Source organism: Sminthopsis crassicaudata, chromosome 2 (assembly GCF_048593235.1).
Source record: "Sminthopsis crassicaudata isolate SCR6 chromosome 2, ASM4859323v1, whole genome shotgun sequence".
NCBI lineage: Eukaryota > Metazoa > Chordata > Mammalia > Dasyuromorphia > Dasyuridae > Sminthopsis > Sminthopsis crassicaudata.
Window position 1 is genome coordinate 148,860,003 of NC_133618.1, and position 21,015 is coordinate 148,881,017.

A 21,015-nucleotide genomic window follows, 5' to 3' on the forward strand; every position below is an offset into this window, starting at 1 on the left:
AACATACCATACAGTAGAGTAGTTTCTCTGATTCTTTAAATTTAATCAGTTTTAACAGAAATAAGTATATATTAAATGAAACTGATGATTGGATAACATGTTTACTTTTAAAATTCTATATGTAGGCTTTGTTTAGTTATTAAAAACCTTATATTGGAAATTTAAATACTAATGTTCAAATAAGTTTGACACAAATTACATTATAGTGAATCAACAGATCCTTTCAATCATTGAACAATATTTTTTTTATGTTATGAATAACAATCTAAAACTTTTTTTTAGATAAAACCATGAAGATAATTGAAGTTTTCTTGAATTCTGCTTTCCCCGTTTTCCCTTGAAGTTTTACTGTGAGCAATTAGTTTTAAATAATTTTCTGTTAGAGGACTCTTTTTGGCACTGTCTCATCAAGATGATTACATCATGTCCAAAAAGTCCAGAAACATCAAGGTTTTCATTGAATTCTCTTAGAAAAGGAAATGCACCAATTAATGCAGTTCTTTCAAAAAATATACCTTCAGAAACTCTTATACCATTAAAAGATTTAGTGAAATATAAAAACAACAATTTAAATGATAACAACAATACAAATGACCTTGAGGAACATTTGAGCCCAAAAATGGAACATTGTAAGAGTGAAATCAATTCACTGCAGTCAACAATAATAGCTGGTAATTTTGGCTCTGACAATTTTTCGGATGGTTCTGAAAAAACTAATGAACAGAAAGAAGCAACATTTTTTCCAAGTGAGGAAGTTTTCAAAAAAAACAAAACTTTTGACATTGTAACCTATGACTCTCCTGCAAAAATATTTCAAAAAATGAAAACAAGGTCACTACAAGCTTCACAAAAGCCGCTATTTACAGACGGTACATCGTTGGAGTTACAGAGAAGTCAAAGAGATGTAATCTTGAGTCCTGTTTCACTAGAGAAAAGTAAACTGGAGAAAACTTTTATTTCTGGCTTTCCTGATTGTCATAAAGTATCATCAGATAATCATTCTTTTTCAGGTTAGTGCTAATTAATTGCAGAATTACTTGAAGGGTAAGACTGCAAATGTGTTGATATATTTTTGTGGCAAGGATGTATTCTGATCTAGAAGTAAATACCCAAATCTTCACTTGATTTTGAGTGGATTAGAAGGTTCGAAGGGAATTTTTCATTCAGTCAATAAGCATTTATTAAGCACCTATTGTGTATCAGATGTGCTACGTGTTGGGAATACAAAAAGACAAATGACAATCCTTATTTTCTAGGAATTGATATTCTAATGGGACAACCAACAAATAAATATAAGCAAGTTATATACAAGAAAAGTAGGGAATAATTTGCAGAGGTAAGAAGCTAGAATTAAAGAGTTAGGGAAGCTTTTCTGTAGAAGATGGGCTTTTATCTGATGGGCTTTTGAAACGAAGAAAGCTAGTAGGCAGAGGTGAGGAGGGAGAGCAATCCAGATGAAAATGCCTAGAGTAGGGAAGATGGCTGACTAGGAACTACAAAAAGGTTAGTGGTTCTGGGCTCAATTATATTTTTAACTATATAACAATTATATTTTTAACTTATACCTAAGGTATAGGAAGACTGGAAAGGGTAGAATGCTGGTAGCAGGGGGGGGAATAGGTTATGAAAGACTTTGAACTGCAGAAAATTTTGTATTTCATACTGGAGGCAATAGGGAACCATGGGAGTTTATTGAGTGGTGTCAGGGTGAGGGGTAGACCAGATGGACTGTTGCTTCCTATCTCCCTATCTTTCCACTCAGGTAGTCTGAGAAGAGAGACAAATTAACATCTCTATTAGTCACTTGGCTTCTAGAGAAAGAGAAGTACTTGCATTATTGTAGAACTGATTCAATTACTTGTTGACTATTTCTGTCATTCCCCCCCCCCTTTCCAGTTGAGTTGAACTGAAAGCGGCAAAGAAATGTCTTTATAACAAATATAATTATACTTTTTTTGGATATTATGATTCTTAAGTTGTAATCATTGGGTCCACTAATAGCCTTTTCAGTGTAACAGAATTTTAGTGGAGTAAATGCTATTGAATTTGTTATATTAGTTTTCAAAATCTGTTATTAAATATGTTTTGTATGTCAAGTGTAAGGCCCGAAAGTTTCTCTACAAGACCTCATTTTTCAAATATATAGAGAACTGAATCAAATTTATAGAAACAAGAGCCATACCTCAATTTATAAATGGTCAAAGGATATAAACAGGCATTTTCCAGATTGAGTAAGGAAAGCTATCTATATTCATTTGAAAAATGCAAATTAAAACAACTCTGAGCTACTATCGTATACTTATAAGATTGGCTAATGTGACAGAAAAGGAAAAAAAAAAACAAATGTTTGAGGGAATGTAGGAAAATTAAGTTGTAAACTGATAGAACCATTCTGGAGAACAATTTGGAACTATATCTATTCATATCCTTTGACCAAACAGTACCATTACTATCCCTTTGTCCCAAATAGAGAGAAAACAAAAAGGGAAAGGATCTATGTGTACAAAAATATTTGTAGCAGATCTTTTTGTAGTGGCCAAAAATTGGAAATTGAGAGGATGCCTATCGAGGAATGACTGAACATGAATGAAATATTACTATTCAATAAGAAATGATAAGCAAGATGTCAGAAAAATATGGAAAGATTTACATGAATTGAGCAGAGCCAAGAGAATATTACATTGCACACAGCCATATTGTATTGTAATCTACTGTGAAAGACTTGAACGTTTTAAGCAGTGCAATGATCCAAGAAAATTCTGAACGACTTATGTTGAAAGGTACTGTCCATCTCCAGAGAAAGAACTGGTGGAGCCTGAATGCAGATTGAAGATAACTTTTTCTTTTCTTTCCTTTTCTTTTCTTTCCTTTCCTTTCCTTTCCTTTCCTTTCCTTTCCTTTCCTTTCCTTTTCTTTTCTTTTCTTTTCTTTTCTTTTCTTTTCTTTTCTTTTCTTTTCTTTTCTTTTCTTTTCTTTTCTTTTCTTTACTTTACTTTACTTTACTTTACTTTACTTTACTTTTCTTTTCTTTTCTTTTCTTTTCTTTTTCTTTTTCTTTTTCTTTTTCTTTTTCTTTTTCTTTTTCTTTTTCTTTTTCTTTTTCTTTTTCTTTTTCTTTTTCTTTTTCTTTTCTTTTTGCTCTGTTTTCTTTCACAGCATGACTTTTTTAGAAATGTTTTGCATGACTCCACATGTATAACTTACATCAATTTGCTTGCCTAGTCAATGGAGGGGAGGGCCTGGAGGAAGAGAATGAGATGAATCTGCAGGATAAGTAGCGGCCACAAATGCTGATGCTGCCTTATTGGCCCTTAAGAGAGGCCTAGTGTCAGGAAGGGCAGCTGGGTGTTACTGTTTTTTGTCTAGTCAGACCAGGTCAGGTGGTGTAAGTTTATTTCTATCTGTCATTTTAGGAAGTTCGCTGATTAAGCTGAAGTATTGCAAGAGGAAGGTCGCTGGCATGATTATGAACTGGAATGGAGCCTTGGTGGGGCAGAGTGCTACAAGCCTTTAAAAGACTGTCCTGTGGAAAGGAGAATAGATTTATTTTGTTTCATCTCAGAAAACAGAATTAGGTGCAGTGAGTAAAAGTTAACATAGAGGAAGACTTAGGTTTGGTATAAAGTGAAACTTCAAGATTAATTAGAGCTATATAAAAGGAGAACCTGCTATTATAGGAAGTCGTGCATTTACCTCACTTTAAGGTGTTTAAGCAAAAGCTAGATTGCCATTTGTCAGAACTTTTGTGCAGAAGCTGTTTCTTAGGTACACATTGGATGAAATTTTTTGGAAAAGTCATCATTGTATTTACTTTTTTGATGTCAGGTATTTGATGACAAAGGTAGGACTAGAACTCATCTCTAGAATTGTTGTCTGGGGTTTTGTTATGCTATATTATCAATTCCATATATGTAGATAATTTTTTTTTTCATTTTCAAGTTGTGAGTCATATAATCAAGTGGCATTGGGATGGAGGACATATTGGGGTGTTATTCATGTTAGAAAATACCTAAGAAGATATTCCATATTGCTGTAAGCAAACTCCTATTTAATTGTTAAATATTTGTTTCTGAATGAATTTTTTTTATCTTCACTGACAACTACAGGTGAATCTCCTATTTCTTCAGGAAGAAAAGCCTTTCCCCTAGCCAAAGAAGCTCCCCTGATAAATTTCCAGAATAAATTTTTCTTTCCAGTAAAACAAAAGATCCTACATCAGCAGGAAAACCTATCTTATCATCAAAATTTAACTTATGGTAAGTTCTTTGTTCTAACACTATTTCATTGATGGAATAGTATTAGTTCTGTATCTTATCTGTGAATTAAAACTTCATCTAACTTGCAAAAGATCATTGTTTTCTCTCCTTTCTTCTTTCTCTATATAAATTCAAATTTTATACTGTTAGCATTTTAAAAATATGTAAAAGAGTTGGGAGATTTAGAAATGGGAAGAATTGGAGGAAAGTTTGGGTAGAACAACCTGGGTCTTTTGAATGCTTGTATTTAAAACTTTAAGCATTTTTTGCTTACACTTTATATAGCCTTATAACTCCTTATAAATGTAATATAATGTGAATGGTTTTCTGCAGACATTACAACTTCAAAAGAAAAACATGAAAACATTTCAACTTCAGTAATTCTGAGTGAGGCATTAGCCAGATCTGCCAGGTTGATTCAAGACGATGAAAACAGAGTTACAAGTGTTGAATTCAGCATGTCTGATACCCTTATTTTGGAAAGCATCGATGCCGATGATGAAAGATCTCAAAGTCCTCATATTAATGGTATCAGTACTGAATGTGAACCTGCTAACCCTGGCAGCCAGTTACCAAAATGTGACAATGAAATGTCTACAAAAGGATTATTAGGACAGGAAATGAGTGAAGAAAATGAAGAAAAAATCTCTAAGACTGTCCAACAGGGTTCTACCTCAGATATGTTTAAAGTTTTGATTGCAGCTCCTAAAACTCACATAGTAGCACCGGAGAAAAAAGTTTCTAAGGTTTCTACAAGTGTATCACACTCCAGTAAAAATGCATTCAGTACCAAAAAAAAGGTAGGAACATTTCTAAAGCTTTTCTTTATCTAATTATTTGTTGTATTAATTGAAAGCAGGAAGTAGACATATTTATGTTTATTCCTCTATTATTCAGGTGTTTGAATTTGATGAGCTTCTTAAAATACATTGAAGGACAACCTTAACTAACCAATGTTTTTCTAATTTAAGATACAGTACAAACTCGCCTATTGAGCGACAATGTGACCTAATGGAAAGAACAAAGGCTTAGAAATTCCTGACCTACCTCTTCATCTAATTAAATATAATCATAAGGAAGTCATTTATTCATTTGTAAAATATCCTTATTGTTGGATAACCTACATTGATTTCTTTCCTTGTCTTGTAATGTTAGTCCTTCCTTTGATGTGTATCTCCTTCAACAATGGAGATCATAACTTATCTGTCTGCCCTTCTTCTGAAGCTCTTGTTCATGTCTTTAAATCCTTCAGTCTACTTGTTGTAATTTCCTTCAATTTCCTTGACATTATGTGGATGCCATTAGAAAATGCAGGCTATCTATTGATTATTATTTGCTTTTAACATTTGATGAATATACATTCTCTTCTCTTTGTAAATCTTTACAGTGATATCCTTTGTGTCTCTTCATTGATTTATTGTTTTAAAAATAGATTTTTATTGATATCTTTTGTTTTATATTACCTAGATTTATTTCCCTTCCACAGTCCGAGAAAGCCATTTCTTGTAACAAAATTTTTAAAAAGAGGGGCTAAAAAAAAGCAATTTAGCACAATTGATCAGCAGATCTGATATACTATGCAATGGTCTGTAAGGGGACTTGCCTTATAAGGACTGTATCCTCCTTTATTCTAATGCAGTGCCTGGTACCTAATAAGTACACAATAAATGCTCTGAAAACCTTAACCTCCAAATTCTTCAACTTATTTCCTGCACCTCCAACCACAGCTGATTAGAAAGGTGATCATATCCTTATCACTCGCAAGTGTTTCTCTTCTATGTTTATGAACTATTCATTCATTATCCATATAAAGTCATACAGAAATATGTTTTGCATTGGCCATGTTCCAAGAGGAAAAAATAAAAAGTTAAAAAAAAAAAAAAAAAGCTTTAATTTGCACAAAGTCCATCAGGTCTCTCTCTATCTGAAAATAATAGCATAAAGTCTTTTGTAATTGCATTGTTTTGATAAGAGTTGCTAAGCACAGCTGATTATCTTTACACTATTGCTGTTGCTATGAAATTCTGGTTCTGTTAACTTTGCACCAGTTCATGTAAGTTTTTCCAGGTTTTTTGGACATTATCTCCTTCTTCGTTTCTTATTGAGCCCGATAGTATTCCGTCACATTTATTATTATAACTAATTCAGTCATTCCCCAATTCTTAGCCACCATAAAAAGAACCACTATAAATATTTTTGTACATATGAGATCTTTATCTTTTTCTTTGATCAGCTCAGAGGATACAAACCTAATAATGGTATTTTTGGGTCAAAGATTCAAGAGTTTTTTGTTTTAGCTTTTTGGATATAGTTCCAAATTGTTCTCCAGAGTGATAGGACTAGTTCACGCTCTACTAACAGTATGTTAGGTTACTTATTTTCCTATATCCCCTCCAGAATTTTTTTTTCTGTCATATTAGCTAATTTGATAGGTGTGAGGTGGTGGTTATATCGGAGTTGTTTTAATTTGCATTTCCCGATTCTGTGGTGATTTAGAGCACTTTTCCGCATGACTATTGATAACTTTGATTTCTTCCCTGAACGCTGTCTCTTCACATCCCTTAATTATATGCCGACTGTGGAGTAGTTCTATCCTTAGAAATTAATTTCTCTTATTTCCCCTGTAAATTTGAGAAAAGAGATCTTTACTCCTTCCCTTCACACTCTTCTCCCATCTCCTTTCTGTTTGTTTGTTTTTTTTTTCCTAATTCTGACTGTATTAGTTTTGTTACATAAAACCTTTTTTTAAAATTTATGTAATCAAACAATCCATTCTACTTCCCATTAACTTCTATCACTTGTTTGGTCACACAACCTCTTTCCCAATCCATGGATCAGACTGGTAATTTTTTTTCTCATGTTGTACTAGTTTGCTTATATCACTCTATTTTGTTTTGTATCTATTTTGAATTTATTTATACAGTTACCTACCTTTACATTTTTATTTTCATTGATTCCTTGTATATTCTTGATCTTTTGTTCTTCCAGTGAATTTTATTATATTTTTTCTAGACTTTTATATAAAACAGTTTTTTGGTAGTTTGATTGTTCTGTCAGTAAATAAGCCAATTAACTTTTAGTATTGTCATTTTTATTATAATAGCTCAGTCTGCTCATGAGGAATGAATATTTCTCCAGTTATTTAGAGCTGTCCTTATTTGTGAAGAGTATTTTGTAATTGTGTTCATATAGTTGCAGTGTGTATCTTGGCAGGTAGATTTCCAAGTATTTTATACTGTGTGCAAGCTATTTTAAATGGAAAATTTCTCTCTTTTTGCTGGGTTTTGTTGGTAATATATAGACATGCTGATGATTTCTGTGGATTTATTTTATAACATGAAACTTTACTAAAGTTTTTAATTGCTTTGGCTCATTTTTTAGTTGATTCTCTAAGACTTTCTAAGTAAACCATCATATCATCTAGCTGAAGCAGGAATGGGAATACAGACACACCAATATATTGTTGATGAAGGTGTGCATTGATCCATCCAATCTGGAAAGCAATTTGGGATTGTGTCCAAAAAGTCTCTAAACTGCACATACTCCTAAATATAATATAGTGTACTACTATTAAACTTGGAACCTAGAAAGATTAAGGAAGAAAAGGATCCATATATACACAAATATTCAAAGCAGCTGTTTTTGAAACAGAACTGGAAACTAAGAGGGTTGCCTACCAGCCAGGAGATGGCTAAATTAATTTTGTTAGATGAATGTATTAAGAATATTATTGTACTGTAAGAAATGATGAAAGGGATGGTTTCAGAGAAAATTTGGGAAGACTTATATGACCTGATGCAAACTTAAGTGAGCAAAACTAGAAGTAAATTTATATAATAATATTATAAAGACAAATAACCTGATCAAAGCAGTGACTGGTCACAGTATTTGTAGAGCTAGTCAAGAAGTGTGTTCTACTCTATTTGTACAAGAATTTTAGCTATATGTATTTGTTACAAAAGTTTTGGTTTTTTTCTTCCTTTTCCCCTTAGTTGGGAATGAAGTGCTTGTTAAATGAAAAACAAAATAAAAATTTAGGAAAACATTTTGTAAATTTTAAAAGAGCTACATAAACCTGTATATTCTGTACTGTGTTGTCTTAATGCATGATTGGGGAGTATAGATTGGCTTTTTGTTTGTTTAGGATGCTAGAAGAATGGGGGAAGTATTTTAAAAGTTTGAATAATTGATACTTAATAGAAAAAGAGAGAAGAGTACATTGAAAATACCATTCTCTCATCCTTCTGTTGCAGTATAATGTTTATGGAATCAGGCATTTTAAAAAAGTGAAATTGAGTAGTTAGGCAATATTTCTTCTTGAGTTCTTGTCAGTTATATATAGATAGGTTTTTCTTAAGTGTTACTTAACTAAGGTATTCTTAATCAGAATTGGATTTCTTTTTTCAATGAACATTTGAAAATTAATAGAAAGAATGCATACTTTGTTTTATATACTTCATTAGGAAATTTGTCTGCAGAAATGGATGATTAGAAACATGAATAATAATACTGCTGTGTGTGTAGAAGGAAAATTGATGTAAGTATACAATATCAATATGTTTCCAATAAATTATTTGTTTCAAATTGTGTAGGACATGCCAACTAGAGACATGATAGCATTTTTTGAAATATTTGAAATATTATCCATTAGGAAAAGGGGTAGACTTGTTCCATTTGGCCCCATAGAACAGAATAAGGGACATTTCCTGGTAGATAGAAATGAACTTTAAGCTAAATTTTGAAGCAAATTCTTTTTTAAACTTTATATAATTACAGACAACTTAACACTTATCTGCCAGAGTCATAGATGTGTTTCTATCTGTATTTAGCTTAGGAGATCCCCAAATTTAGCACTGCCCATGTTTCTGTATAAATTACCAGAAAATTTTGCTTTGTTCTCATTTACATTTAGGTGACATAGTTGAGGACTGAATTTGGACTTGGAAAATGCTGAATTTGAATCTTGCTTTAGACATTTGCTACCATTGTAAACCTGGGCAAATAAATAACTTAAACTGTCAATCTCAGTTGTAGTGATAGCACCTGCTATACAGATTGTTGGGAAGATCAAATAAGTAAATGAAATATACAAAGGTCTTTATAAATATCAAAACATTTTAAACATTTTAGCTATGATGTTGATGATAATAAAGATGACTTCATGTAAATCTTGAATATTTGAGGATATATTTATTGAGGAATCTTAATCATCTTTTCTCTAGAGATACTCCTGACTTATATTGGCATAGTAATGCAATTGTTGAACGTCTTGACTACAACAGACTTAGGACTATATCAGGCAATATCTATGTATTAAAAGGAACAATAGACACAGTTTCCATGAAGGAAGCAGGTAAAAACTTAAAAGACCAAAATTTATTTTTCATTATTTTTTTTAAAGTAATAGTAAACTGACTATGTCTTTATAAGTTACTATTATAAACTTAGTAGTGAAATAGAAAAATAACCTAACCTAACACATTAAGATTGAAGTCCCTATCTTTGTGGTTATATTTATATTATGTGCATATCCAGTTTCCCCCTGCTAAATTATAAAACCTTTCAAACCAAAGGTGTTTTTATTTTTATCCTTTGTATCTCTAGCTAGGTAAAATACACATGACCGATTCTTAAGAAATCCTTACTGAATTAAATTTTATTGAAAAGTGTGTGAAACAGGTTATTTTACTTCTTCCTAAATCCGATCTTTCTTGTGCAGCAAGATAACTGTATAAATATGCATACATATTATTATATTTAACATATACTTTAATATACTTAATATGTATGGGACTACCTGTCATCTAGGGGAGGGAAAGAGGAGAAAAGTTGAAACAGAAGTTTTTGCAAGGGTCAGTGTTGAAAAATTACCTATGCATATATTTTGTATATAAAAAGCTATAATAAAAAAAAAGTTTAAAAAAAGAAAAGAAAAACTTTGACTTATACCCAAAAAGAAAAAAAGAAAAAGTGAGAACAAGGGTAGAATTATTTCCTTTCTTCCATTAGATCAATTAAAATTAAGTTGAAAAGATAAGTTGCTGTTAGCAACACAACTAAACTTTAGTGGAACATTTCTTTGAAAATCAGAAATTGCAATTAAATTCTAATTGTGGTTTGTAATTAAGTAGATATTTTGTTTCAAATTTTGTCTTTGAAAAAAGTACTAACTTTAGTGTTACCATTTCTGTTTCAAAAAGGGTTTCCAGCTAATTTTACTAGGAAGTTTATATTTGGATTTCCAAAAAATTGGAAACTATATGTTGATGATTTGTTACAAGAATTAAGGTAAAATGTTTTTCTTAATGTAAAATGTAACTGCTTATTCTTTTTCATTTTTGTTTTATTCTTTTCCTTTTTCTTTATTAACTTAAAATTATTAAGAAACATGCTCACATGGATAGACAGAACACAAGAGTATTATATGTGAAACTATTAACTTCTGTTACAATTTTATGTATAAGTTCATTTGAACATTGCAGTAACAAAATACCTAATACCTGTTTCTTTTTTTGAATTTTTTTATTCTGTATATTTTTTTCAAAGTAGATTTGTATTCCTATCTTGTTTTTACATTGCTTAAAATTCCCTTTATTCCCTCCCTGTTTTCCTTACTCTTAATATCCCCTCATAAACCAGCAGGACTTAACAATTTCAGTGCTCTCTAGAAATCAAGCTTAAGTCAAAATGACAGAATTTGGTCATTTTAAGATGGACACTCAGCTGCCTACCACTTTTTCTTAAGCTATAAAATCACAAGATACCATTTGAAAGGCCTTTGGAGGCCATCTAATCTAATCTTTCACATAAGCATACAGGAAATCCCCTTTACCACTTTTAAGGAATTGTCAAATCTTTGAAGAGCTCTAATGTTGTTTCAACCTCCTCCCAAGGCAGACTATTTGCTAAAAACTTTCCTTTTTTTCTAGCTAACATCTCAGTATTTTGTCCTTACCCTTTGGTCCTAGTTGCATCTTCCAGGAGCCAAGGAGAATATATGCTGTCTTCATCTATTGCCTTTTCAGGGTTTCACAGACAACTGTCGTACCTTCCATCTATCCCAGGTCTTCTCTTTTCCAAGGCAAACTTCCCCTGGGCTTCCCACCAGTCCTGCGCTGTCAGGGCCCTGGTCCCTTCTCCATTCTGGTCTTCCTCTCTCTACTCCTACTTTGCAGAATGTGGCGACAGAAGTAAGCACAAGGCCTGTTCTATGGTGTGGGTCAGGAAAGCGTATGGAAGAGTTGTCCCGTCCTATTCTGATCCGGACATGCCCCTCTTAATGCTCTAGGAGAGCAGATTTCTTTATCCTTCCCATGATTCACAGAAGCTGTTGTCCATTCATGCCTTTCTCACTATTCTGGTGAGGTCAGGGGGTTTTTTGAACCCAAGTATAGGACTTTACCTGTATTAAAATTAATCTTACTCAGTTTGGCCCAGTGGTTGCAGCCTGTCAAGCTAGCACTGAATACTGACTCCAGTGTAAAGCTTTGGTCATCTCCAAATGTGAGAAGTTTGCCATCTCAATTCTTTATATCTCAGTCATTGATAATGATTCCAAATGGAAGAGGGTTGAGAAACCCCACTAAAGAGTCATACCATTACTAAAATATGAATTCAGAGAAGCTGACTAGTCCAACTTAGATCCCTTCTGCAACATACAGTGCTTATTGAGACTTTGCTTCAGAATCCAGCCTGGGGGAAACCCATACTCATGAGAGCAGAACATTCTAATTTTTCCTACTAATGTTTTTGTCTCTTTGGGATACAAACCATGTAGTGGAAAATTTCAAATTCCTCTCTTGAATGGTTTGATTAGTTCACAATTCCACCATCTATAGTATATTAGTGTTACAATTTTTACACATCCCTTTTGATATTTGTTTATTCATTTTCTTTCATATTAGCCAATCTGATAGGTGTGATAAGGTGCTGATAGAACCTTAGAATTGTTTTAATTTGGATTAATTTCTCTAATCAGTAGTGATTTAAAGCATTTTTGATATGATCATCATTTCTTATAGTACAATAATATTCCATTGTATTCACCATAATTTCTTTACCTATTCACTAATTGAGCATCCCCTGTTTTCCAGACTTAAGTAGTTTTTCATGATTTCTTAACTTCATTTCCCTTAGGTACTTTTATATTTTTTTGTCAAGACATTTCCATACTTGTCCTTTCCTTTAATATTTCATTTTCTAACTCTTAACTTCATTTCCCTGAGATACTTTTATAGTTTTTTTGTCAAGACATTCTTTTCTCTGAGACTCTTATTTTGACTTGTATGTGAAATTCATTTGGATTTACCTCTTGAGCTTCTCTCTGTCCAAGATATTTTTTTATTATGTTCAGTGTTTTCTTCTGTTTGCTGATATCTTCAGAGACACTTTTCTGGATTAGGGCTTTGTGCGGAGCTACTTTGCTACCTTCTTCCATAACTTTTGGATGATGTAGGTAGGCAACCCCCATTTGGCCCCACATTTGGTGATTAAGACTAGTTTCTCTTTTTCATTCTGATTTTCTCACAAATTCTTTCTACTATCTTTCTCTCACTTGTTCCTGCATATCCTCATATATATTAATGTGCAATACTGTAGTTTTCTCCTTTGATCTATTTTAATTTTTTGAACAAAGCCTATTCTTTCATAGCCATTCATCAAAATTTCACAATATGTTCTTTTATAGTTTCACTGTACAATAGCCGTAATTGATTTGTTATTTTGCTCTTTTAAATGCTCTCAATAACAGAGGAAAAACTTGAATGTTAACTACAAAAAGTACTTAATTCATAAATTTTTAAATTGTTTAAAGGGCATATGCTAAAAAAGGAAAAAAATGCAAACTTGATCAACAAGAAACAGACAAATCTGTCTTTGATTCGAGGATAAAAAAAAGTGATACATCAGAAGAAACTGGAACAGAAATGATCCCCCAAAGTGCCAAAATTAAAAATACTACTTATGATGTTTCTGAAAACTGCTCTGGTATGCTTGTCTTTTTTCTTATATGTTTAAATTGACAAGAAGAATGAACTATTAATTAAACCTGTGTTACTTTCTTCTTATGCTTAAATTATGGAAGGTTTTGAAATATTGCATTTACAAGGGTAAGTTAGCCTATTTTTGGAAATCATTTTAACTGACAAAAAAAAAAAATTACATAGTAAATCTTGGGACTCTGCAGCTAAGATCACAATTTTTCTCCTGGCTTCTATTAGGTAGAAATACCCCTGAGTCTTAAGAAAAAAGACTCTTTGGAAAATTAGAAATAGGCAAAGGGATGCTAGTGAAGTTATAAGAGACCAAGAAATAAGAAGAGAATGTGAGATATTTCATAAGAAAAACAACAGTTCAAGAAAAGAAAACATAAGAATAATTGGACCAAAAAAAGAACCTTGATACAATAATACAAGAAATAATTAAAGAAAATTGTCTTGAAGTGATAGAACAAAAGGGGAAAGTAGAAATAGAAAAAACTCTGCTGATCACCACCTGAAAGATTCTACAAGGAAAGGATATTAGGAACATCATTGCTAAGTTTCAAAACCCCTTGATCAAAGAGAAAATTTTACAAACTACAACAACAAAAAAATTCAAATATGCTGGAGCTACAATTAGAATCACACAAAGCCTATCACCGGCTATAGTAAAAGACTAAAGGTCCTGGAATACTATATATCAACAATCAAAAGAAGTAGGGTTGCAGCCAATATTAAGTATTGGCAAAATTAAGTATAATACTGAATGAAAAAAAATGGACATTCAATGAAGTATCAGATTTGCAGGATTTTCCTGGGGGAAATACTGGACTCAGAATATTTGACATATAAGACCCAAGATCAAAGATTAATTTCAAGGGACTCACTATGGACAGACTGTAATTTCAAGGGACTCACTGTGGACAGACTGTCCATGTTTTATATGTGAAAATTTAAACTGTGTGTCTAAATAATTAGTAATTGGGTAGTCCAAAAGAAAAGATTGGGGTAGAGCTGAGTATGATATGATTCTAAAAGATAAAAAAAGTAATTATGCTATATGAATGAATTGTGAGAATAAGGACTGGTAGATGAATCAGATGGGGAGGGGCTGGTAGTTCTGAAATTCTACTTGCATCAGGAATGGGTTTTTAGCGAGAATAATACATATATCTACCTAGAAGGATATAATACCCTCCAAAATCAATAAAGAAACAAGAGGGGTATAAGATAATAAGATAATGATAATAAAAGATAATATGAGATAAGATAGAGTATAGAAGGGTGTGTAGATTTATGATAGTGGGACAAGGTGCAGATTAATTAGAAAGGGATAAAGAAGGAGGGAAAAGTTGGGAGGGAGAGGAGGTATCTTTGGGAGTAAGTAATAAGGCAAACTAATGGGTGAAAGTAAAGTTGAAGAGTTTAGCAGGGAAAGGAAAGGAGAATGCATACACATGTGTGTGTTAGGTAAGCATATCTCCACGTATGCCTACCCATGTATGTGCATGCTTGTGCACATATATACACATGTGCAAATATATATATATATTAATATGTCTGCTTAACTGTAGCCTGCTTGGGGGCAGTTAGAGGGTAAGGGGGAAAAAAGAATTAAAAGTGCACAGCAGAGAACAAAAGAAAAAACCTACAAGGAAACAAAGAAAAGATGGACATTTATAGTTACATATTTTGAATTTTTTCATATATTCTGTGCACATGAGTTTTTTTTTTCTTCTATTTTTTGTTTAAATTTTGAATTAAAACAAAAAGGAAACTTTAAAAAGGAAAAACAGTGATATAGGCACAACCAGCCCCATGAAATAAATTGTTTAAAAGCTTTAAGAAATTGTAAAGCATGGCATCTTATAATTTTTTAGGAATAGAAGAACTTCCCTTTTTACTATGAAAGGTCTCTTCAAGCCATATTATTCCCGTGGATTACTTTTATTTAATAGCAATTGATTTACAATATATATTCATTTCACATTCTTATATTAGGAAGCACTATACATTAAAAATCTTAACAAAATATTAATCTTTGTCCTTATAGAAATATCTACTGAGTGTGATGCTTTACATAAAGCTACAGAATTAAACATGATTAATAATGATCAACATCTAAAAGTACCTTTAAAATTGCGGTGTGGTGAACATACTAACTGTGATAATCAAATGAATGTCACTTTCCAGACAGGAGGAAAAAACTGCCTACCTAAAGAGGTAAATATTTTCATATACTATTATTTGATCAGCAAATGACAAAGGTAGACATCTGACTTCAGTTGAATACTTGGCACTTTTTGCCCATATTTGACATTTAAGTATAGGAAATTGTCAGTATATGAAGCATATTATGGAATTTTCATATACTGTTATCTATTATATGTTATAATGTGAAAATACATTTTAAACTTCAGCCAAAGAACCTCAGTTAATATATGTACTAAAAAGACTTTTCATATTTTATTAGCATAGCCTCATCTAAAAAACAATATTAAGCTTTACCTTAAGAAGAGATAAATGTAATGAGGTACCAGAGTGTTAATAATCTCCATGATATGGTTCATCCATCTTAGCAGTTTCTGGCTCTTTATTTCTACTTGTAATAAATAAAATGAAGCTGGGATTAGATGACAGATGTCTTCAGCATAGTCTGAGGACAGGAGTTCTTAATTCTTTGGATGTACTGGACCCTTTGTGGAAGTCTAGTAAAACCTATGGAAGATTCCTCAAAATGTTTTTAAATGTGTACAACAAAAATACATAGGGCTGCAAAATAAAGCAATTATAAAATCAGGAACCCAAGGGGATTTAAGCTAGTTTTTCACTTCTACCTCCAGGTTTTCTTCAGGAAAGAATGTCAACTTAGAGTTAGCATCTTAGAAAGCAGGAAAAAAAGAGAAACTACTTCAGAAACAGATGATTCCAAGAGATCCAAGAGAACAGGAGTGGTTAGAAAGTGATTTTCATAGAGATTAGAAAGTGTTTATCTCTACCAAGAATATGTTGAGAAGAAACAATGAGATGTCGAACTATAGAAATCTGCTAATGTGTATGCTATATAAGTGATCTGAACTTCCTATTTAGGGTAGATACTGATAATGTTAATAAAAATTATTTTCATCATTTTTGTTTTTTGTTTTTAAGGAATCAGCTGCAAAAAATGAAAGTAAACAGATGAATTCTCCAAAGAAAAGCAAAAATCATGAAGCTAAAACAAATGAAAAAATATTTAAAAGTCTAAAGAGAGGTAAAATGCCCTCAGTATTTTTTAAATGAATCTTCATATTTTGCTTGCTATGTATTTTAAAACCTTTTCTCACTCTGGAAAATGTCCATTTTAAAATTGTCTAAGTCAAAATTATCCCTGAAATGTTTTAAGGATTCTCAACTCTTATTCTGTATTAATGGCTTTTGTAAGTGTACAAAACATTTTATCTTTTAATGCATTTTATTAGTGGCCATTTTAGCTTCCTTCTCCAGACTGAACCCTGCCTTGTAACAAAGAAAAAGATATAATCAAATACATCTAATAGAGTGGCTGTATTGATAATGTATACATTATTTCATAGTAGACTCCCCCCCACCCTCCCACCTCTCTGCTGTGAGAAGAGAAGAAATTTGTTATTTTTTCTGGGACCTTATATTGGCTTTTTTTCCTCTGCACAGTTCATACAAATATTTCTATGATTCTTTGAATTCCTCGTGTTTGTTATTTCTTATTACAAAATATTCCAGTTCCTTAGCCTTTCCCTAATGTAGAGATACCTAACTTGTTTTTAATTCTTTCCTATTACAAAGGGTGCTCCAATGAATAGTTTGGCATATGATAGACCTCTGTTTCTTTATTTCATACTTCCTTGGGATCTAATTCCAGTTTTGGAGGTACACTACCCACCTATGCCAGGGTCTGCTCTTGCATCAAGAACCCCAAGGCAGTGTGGCCAAGCCTTGATACAATTGTGGCTAGAACCAAGCAGTGAGATCTAACAGTGACAATGAGCCCAGCTTGCCTTGGCACAAATAGTTTGTATTCATAGCAAGGCTTCATAATCAGAATGGAGTTTCTGCCCCTGTTTACTTGAGCTCAGACACCAGCGGGGGGTTTTGTGACTATCTTGAAATACAATAAAAATATGGTATTGACATGGGGCTGACGTTAGGATATCAGATTTTTTATCAGTGATAATTGATGCCCATATTTTTCTTCCTCTCTAGTTTTTCTTCTAATTCTCCACCTTCATTGATTTTATTCATGTAAAGGTTTCCAATTTTATATAGTCTGAATTAGTTTTGTCTTATAGTGCCAATAATGATTTATAATATCAAAAAAAAAGTTTTTCTGAGACGGTAAACCATTTGGATTTATTAAAATACTGGACACATTTCTCAAATGTGAGTTTATTTAAATATAAATGGGCTATTATATAGACCAAAAAAATAGTTACTTTGTAACTTGATATGTTTTTTTCAAAATCAAGAGCTTGTAGAAATTTAGTTACTTGAGAAACATATTTCTTTGAAATGAACTTTAGTGACTTTATTTCTTATCACTTAGTATTGTCCAAATAATCTGGCCGTGTGTAAACTGCATTTTACTTTTGTCAATAAAATTCCTTTCACATAATATGTAGAAGTACTTTTTATGTTCCATATAAAGAAATAAAGGGGAAGACAGCATAACAATACATAGTGAATTCATTACATAAAAGTTTCTTCTTTTTCTTATGGTCCTCTAAATTTCAAATTAATGATAGATTCTTAAATTTGATTTCTGCTCTTTGACTCCAAAATATAATGAAATAAATGTTCCTGTATTGTTCACTTATTATTATACATAGAGCTACAAAGAAATTAAATTTATTTTCACTAATTTAGAGTCAAGAGGCTCTTAATAATAGTGCTAACATTTCTTAGTTGAGCAGGTGCTTATTTAAAAAAGCATTAGGTAGAGACTTGTCCTAGGGATATCGCAAGTCCATTCTTCTTTTTTTTTTTTTTTCTTTTTCTGAGGCTGGGGTTAAGTGACTTGCCCAGGTCACACAGCTAGGAAGTGTTAAATGTCTGAGATCTGATTTGAACTCAGGGTCCTCCTGAATTCAGGGCTGGTGCTCTATCAACTGCACAACCTAGCTGCCCCCACAAGTCCATTCTTAACATAGTTAAGTCAGTTTACATAGTCTGCAATAGTAAAGAACAACAACAACATGGTTGGATAATCCAAAAATCATTTAGAATCATCTTTGGTATATATTAATAGTAAGAAAGTAGATTTACTTTCCTTATATGTTTAATATTAAAACCTGCTAGTTTTCACTGAGCACACTGAGTCCAATTAATTGTAGGGAAAGGTGGACAAAAGCGTCCTCCAGAGAATCATACTATGAGTCCACAAGTACTATTAGAAGAACAATCCAGGAGAGAAAAGAATTGCTGGTAGCTAATGAAATCGCTACCCAGAGAACACTATGTGGACATTTACAATAGAGAGGTCTTCCCAAGTTGTATATCCAGCATGTGATTGAGAACTATCAGTGCAAGATTCTGATCCATTTCTGGTAGGACACATAGGCATAAACCATTGCTGCCAGAGGGAATCTAGAAAGCATCAAGATTACAAGATCTTTGGCAAGAAACTCTGTATCTTAGGTGCAAAACTAGTGATTTCATCACCATTGCCAATCAAAGTTAAGGCATTTAAGAAAAAAAGATTTTTGAACAACTAGTTTAGAATATTAAATATCTGAGGTTTTAGATTTGTGAACCATTGCTTAAAAGATAAAAATGAAGGCCTCTTAACTGGTTATATAGTTTATCTAACAAAGGTTGATTTAAGAAAACCCATATTTTTCTAGACTTTTGCAAATCTGATTATAAAAAAGCTTTAAAATAAAAAAATGTGAGAGAAAGATCCCTCCATATAGGTACAAAATTAAATACTTGATATATAGGTAGAGAATTACTTCAGTCTAGGAAGAATAGAATCAAAATATTCAGAAAGTCATGGAACTCAAAATTCAAGAAAAGAACTAGCAGGGAAAAAAAGTCAACCTCAGATTTTTACACATAAATATACATAAGGTGAAATGGACATCCAAATGAATTGAAGAAAATCAGACCTCATTCATAGCACTTGTTAACATGGCATAACTTGAAATATAGCACTGGAACAGTTTAGGGGTATAAGTAAAAAAAAAAGAGGAGTGAGAAAGTGCATTGTACATTAAGAGGATATATTTGTATGAAGAGATCCAGGAAACGGGTCCCCTGTGGTAGTGCTGGATCTAACATAGGAGCCTTTGCCACAATGCCAGGCAGCTGGTGCACTCACCCATAATGGGCTGTATTGTCCCTGAGCAGGCCTTCAGCCCCTCTGGCCTCAGTGAACTGCAGTGGGTCCCAGAGGAGCTAGTAGCCATTATGTCCATCTTAAAGTCTGCCATCCAGAACTTAAAGTCTGCCACCAGAACCAGAAGAGGCATCAAACCTATAGGTGAGGTTTGACAAGGGCAGACAGTAGAGCAGGAACTATAATACTTCCCCAAATGCAGCTGAAGCTGGAGTTAGCTTTTTTTTGGCTACCCCATCAAATGAGCTGCTTTCTACACCAACCTTCCCTACCTTGTACATGTGAGGAAAAGTGTAGAACTTCACATTTTTCTCTTCAATTGCATCTCATTAGATTTGTCGTATCTGAGCGTCTTGAGATCTGTTTGGATCCCAACTGTCATCCATTGGTTTAACATTATAGCTTTGTATCATCTGTGGTTTAAGTTTGCATTCTATACCTTCCTTCCATTTAGTTCAATTTTTAAAAAATGGAAAAATAAAACAAATGCAAAAAACTTCCATGAACCTAAAAGAGCTTACATTCTGTCTAAAGGTGAAAAAGTCCAAGATGTGTGCAAATGTGACATCAAGTTTGATCCATGACAAGAAAGCATTACTGTCACTACTATGGGAAATGTTTCTGTGATTAGTGTTGTAGCAAGAAAGCCCCTTTGCTCCAGCTGTCCTTTGGGGATACTGTATGACAGCACATAAAGTATGTTGCTCATACTCAAAGTGCTCAAAAATGGAACTACTTTCTATGTATGTAGCACTAGGAACATTAGAAAAATCTGAAATTATGATTTGTTGCCTTTCTCATAGTCAGAGATACCTATTTCTGCTTGGAGACAGACTTTATGAAATTGAGATTGCTCAAGTTTCAACTTCAGATACTGAGGGCTTATTTGCAAAGGAGGCAACACCCAACCTGCAACCTATAGACAAGGTACCCTGGTTTAGGATATGATCCTGATGAAGTTCACTGTTAGTTCTTAACAAAATGTACACATCTGGTTAGTAGCCATGTATGAGGCAATAGCCAAACTCCTCTTTGTTTTGTTTTCTTTTGTTTAATCTTTTTCCCCAATTACATTTAAAAATAATTTTTAACATTCTATTTTTAGATCTTGAATTACAAATTCTCCAATCTTCCTTCTCCCTGCCTCCTCATTGAAAAGGCAAGCAATTTAATATAGATTATATATGTCATGTCATGCAAAACCTATTTCCACATTAGTCATGTTGTGAAAGAAAACACATCTCCCCCAAAAAGACCCAAACAAGAAGGAAAAAAAGTTTTTTTTTTGAGGCAATTAGGGTTAAGTATCTTATTTTGCTCAGGATCATACAGGTAGTAGATATTAAGTATCTAAAGTCACATTTGAACTTAGGTCCTTCTGATTTCAAGGCTGGCACTCTATCTACTGTGCCATCTAGCTGCCCCACAA

General features: G+C 32.7%; 1 protein-coding gene across 8 annotated transcripts in view; it reads left to right on the plus strand.

The window, feature by feature from the left end:
* MIS18BP1 (MIS18 binding protein 1) overlaps nt 1–21,015 on the plus strand; it is a 60,827-nt gene that overhangs the window by 21,723 nt on the left and 18,089 nt on the right. For all 8 annotated transcript variants that reach the window (XR_012486061.1, XM_074287630.1, XM_074287635.1 and 5 more), the window contains exons 2-10: nt 283–1,010; nt 4,107–4,256; nt 4,590–5,056; nt 8,720–8,793; nt 9,479–9,609; nt 10,457–10,544; nt 13,069–13,241; nt 15,288–15,457; nt 16,385–16,487. Coding sequence is in view for 7 of the 8 variants with exons in the window: in XM_074287630.1 (XP_074143731.1) it covers nt 413–1,010; nt 4,107–4,256; nt 4,590–5,056; nt 8,720–8,793; nt 9,479–9,609; nt 10,457–10,544; nt 13,069–13,241; nt 15,288–15,457; nt 16,385–16,487 (1,954 nt within the window). In the remaining variant the exon portion in view is untranslated. The remainder of the gene's footprint in view (nt 1–282; nt 1,011–4,106; nt 4,257–4,589; nt 5,057–8,719; nt 8,794–9,478; nt 9,610–10,456; nt 10,545–13,068; nt 13,242–15,287; nt 15,458–16,384; nt 16,488–21,015) is intronic.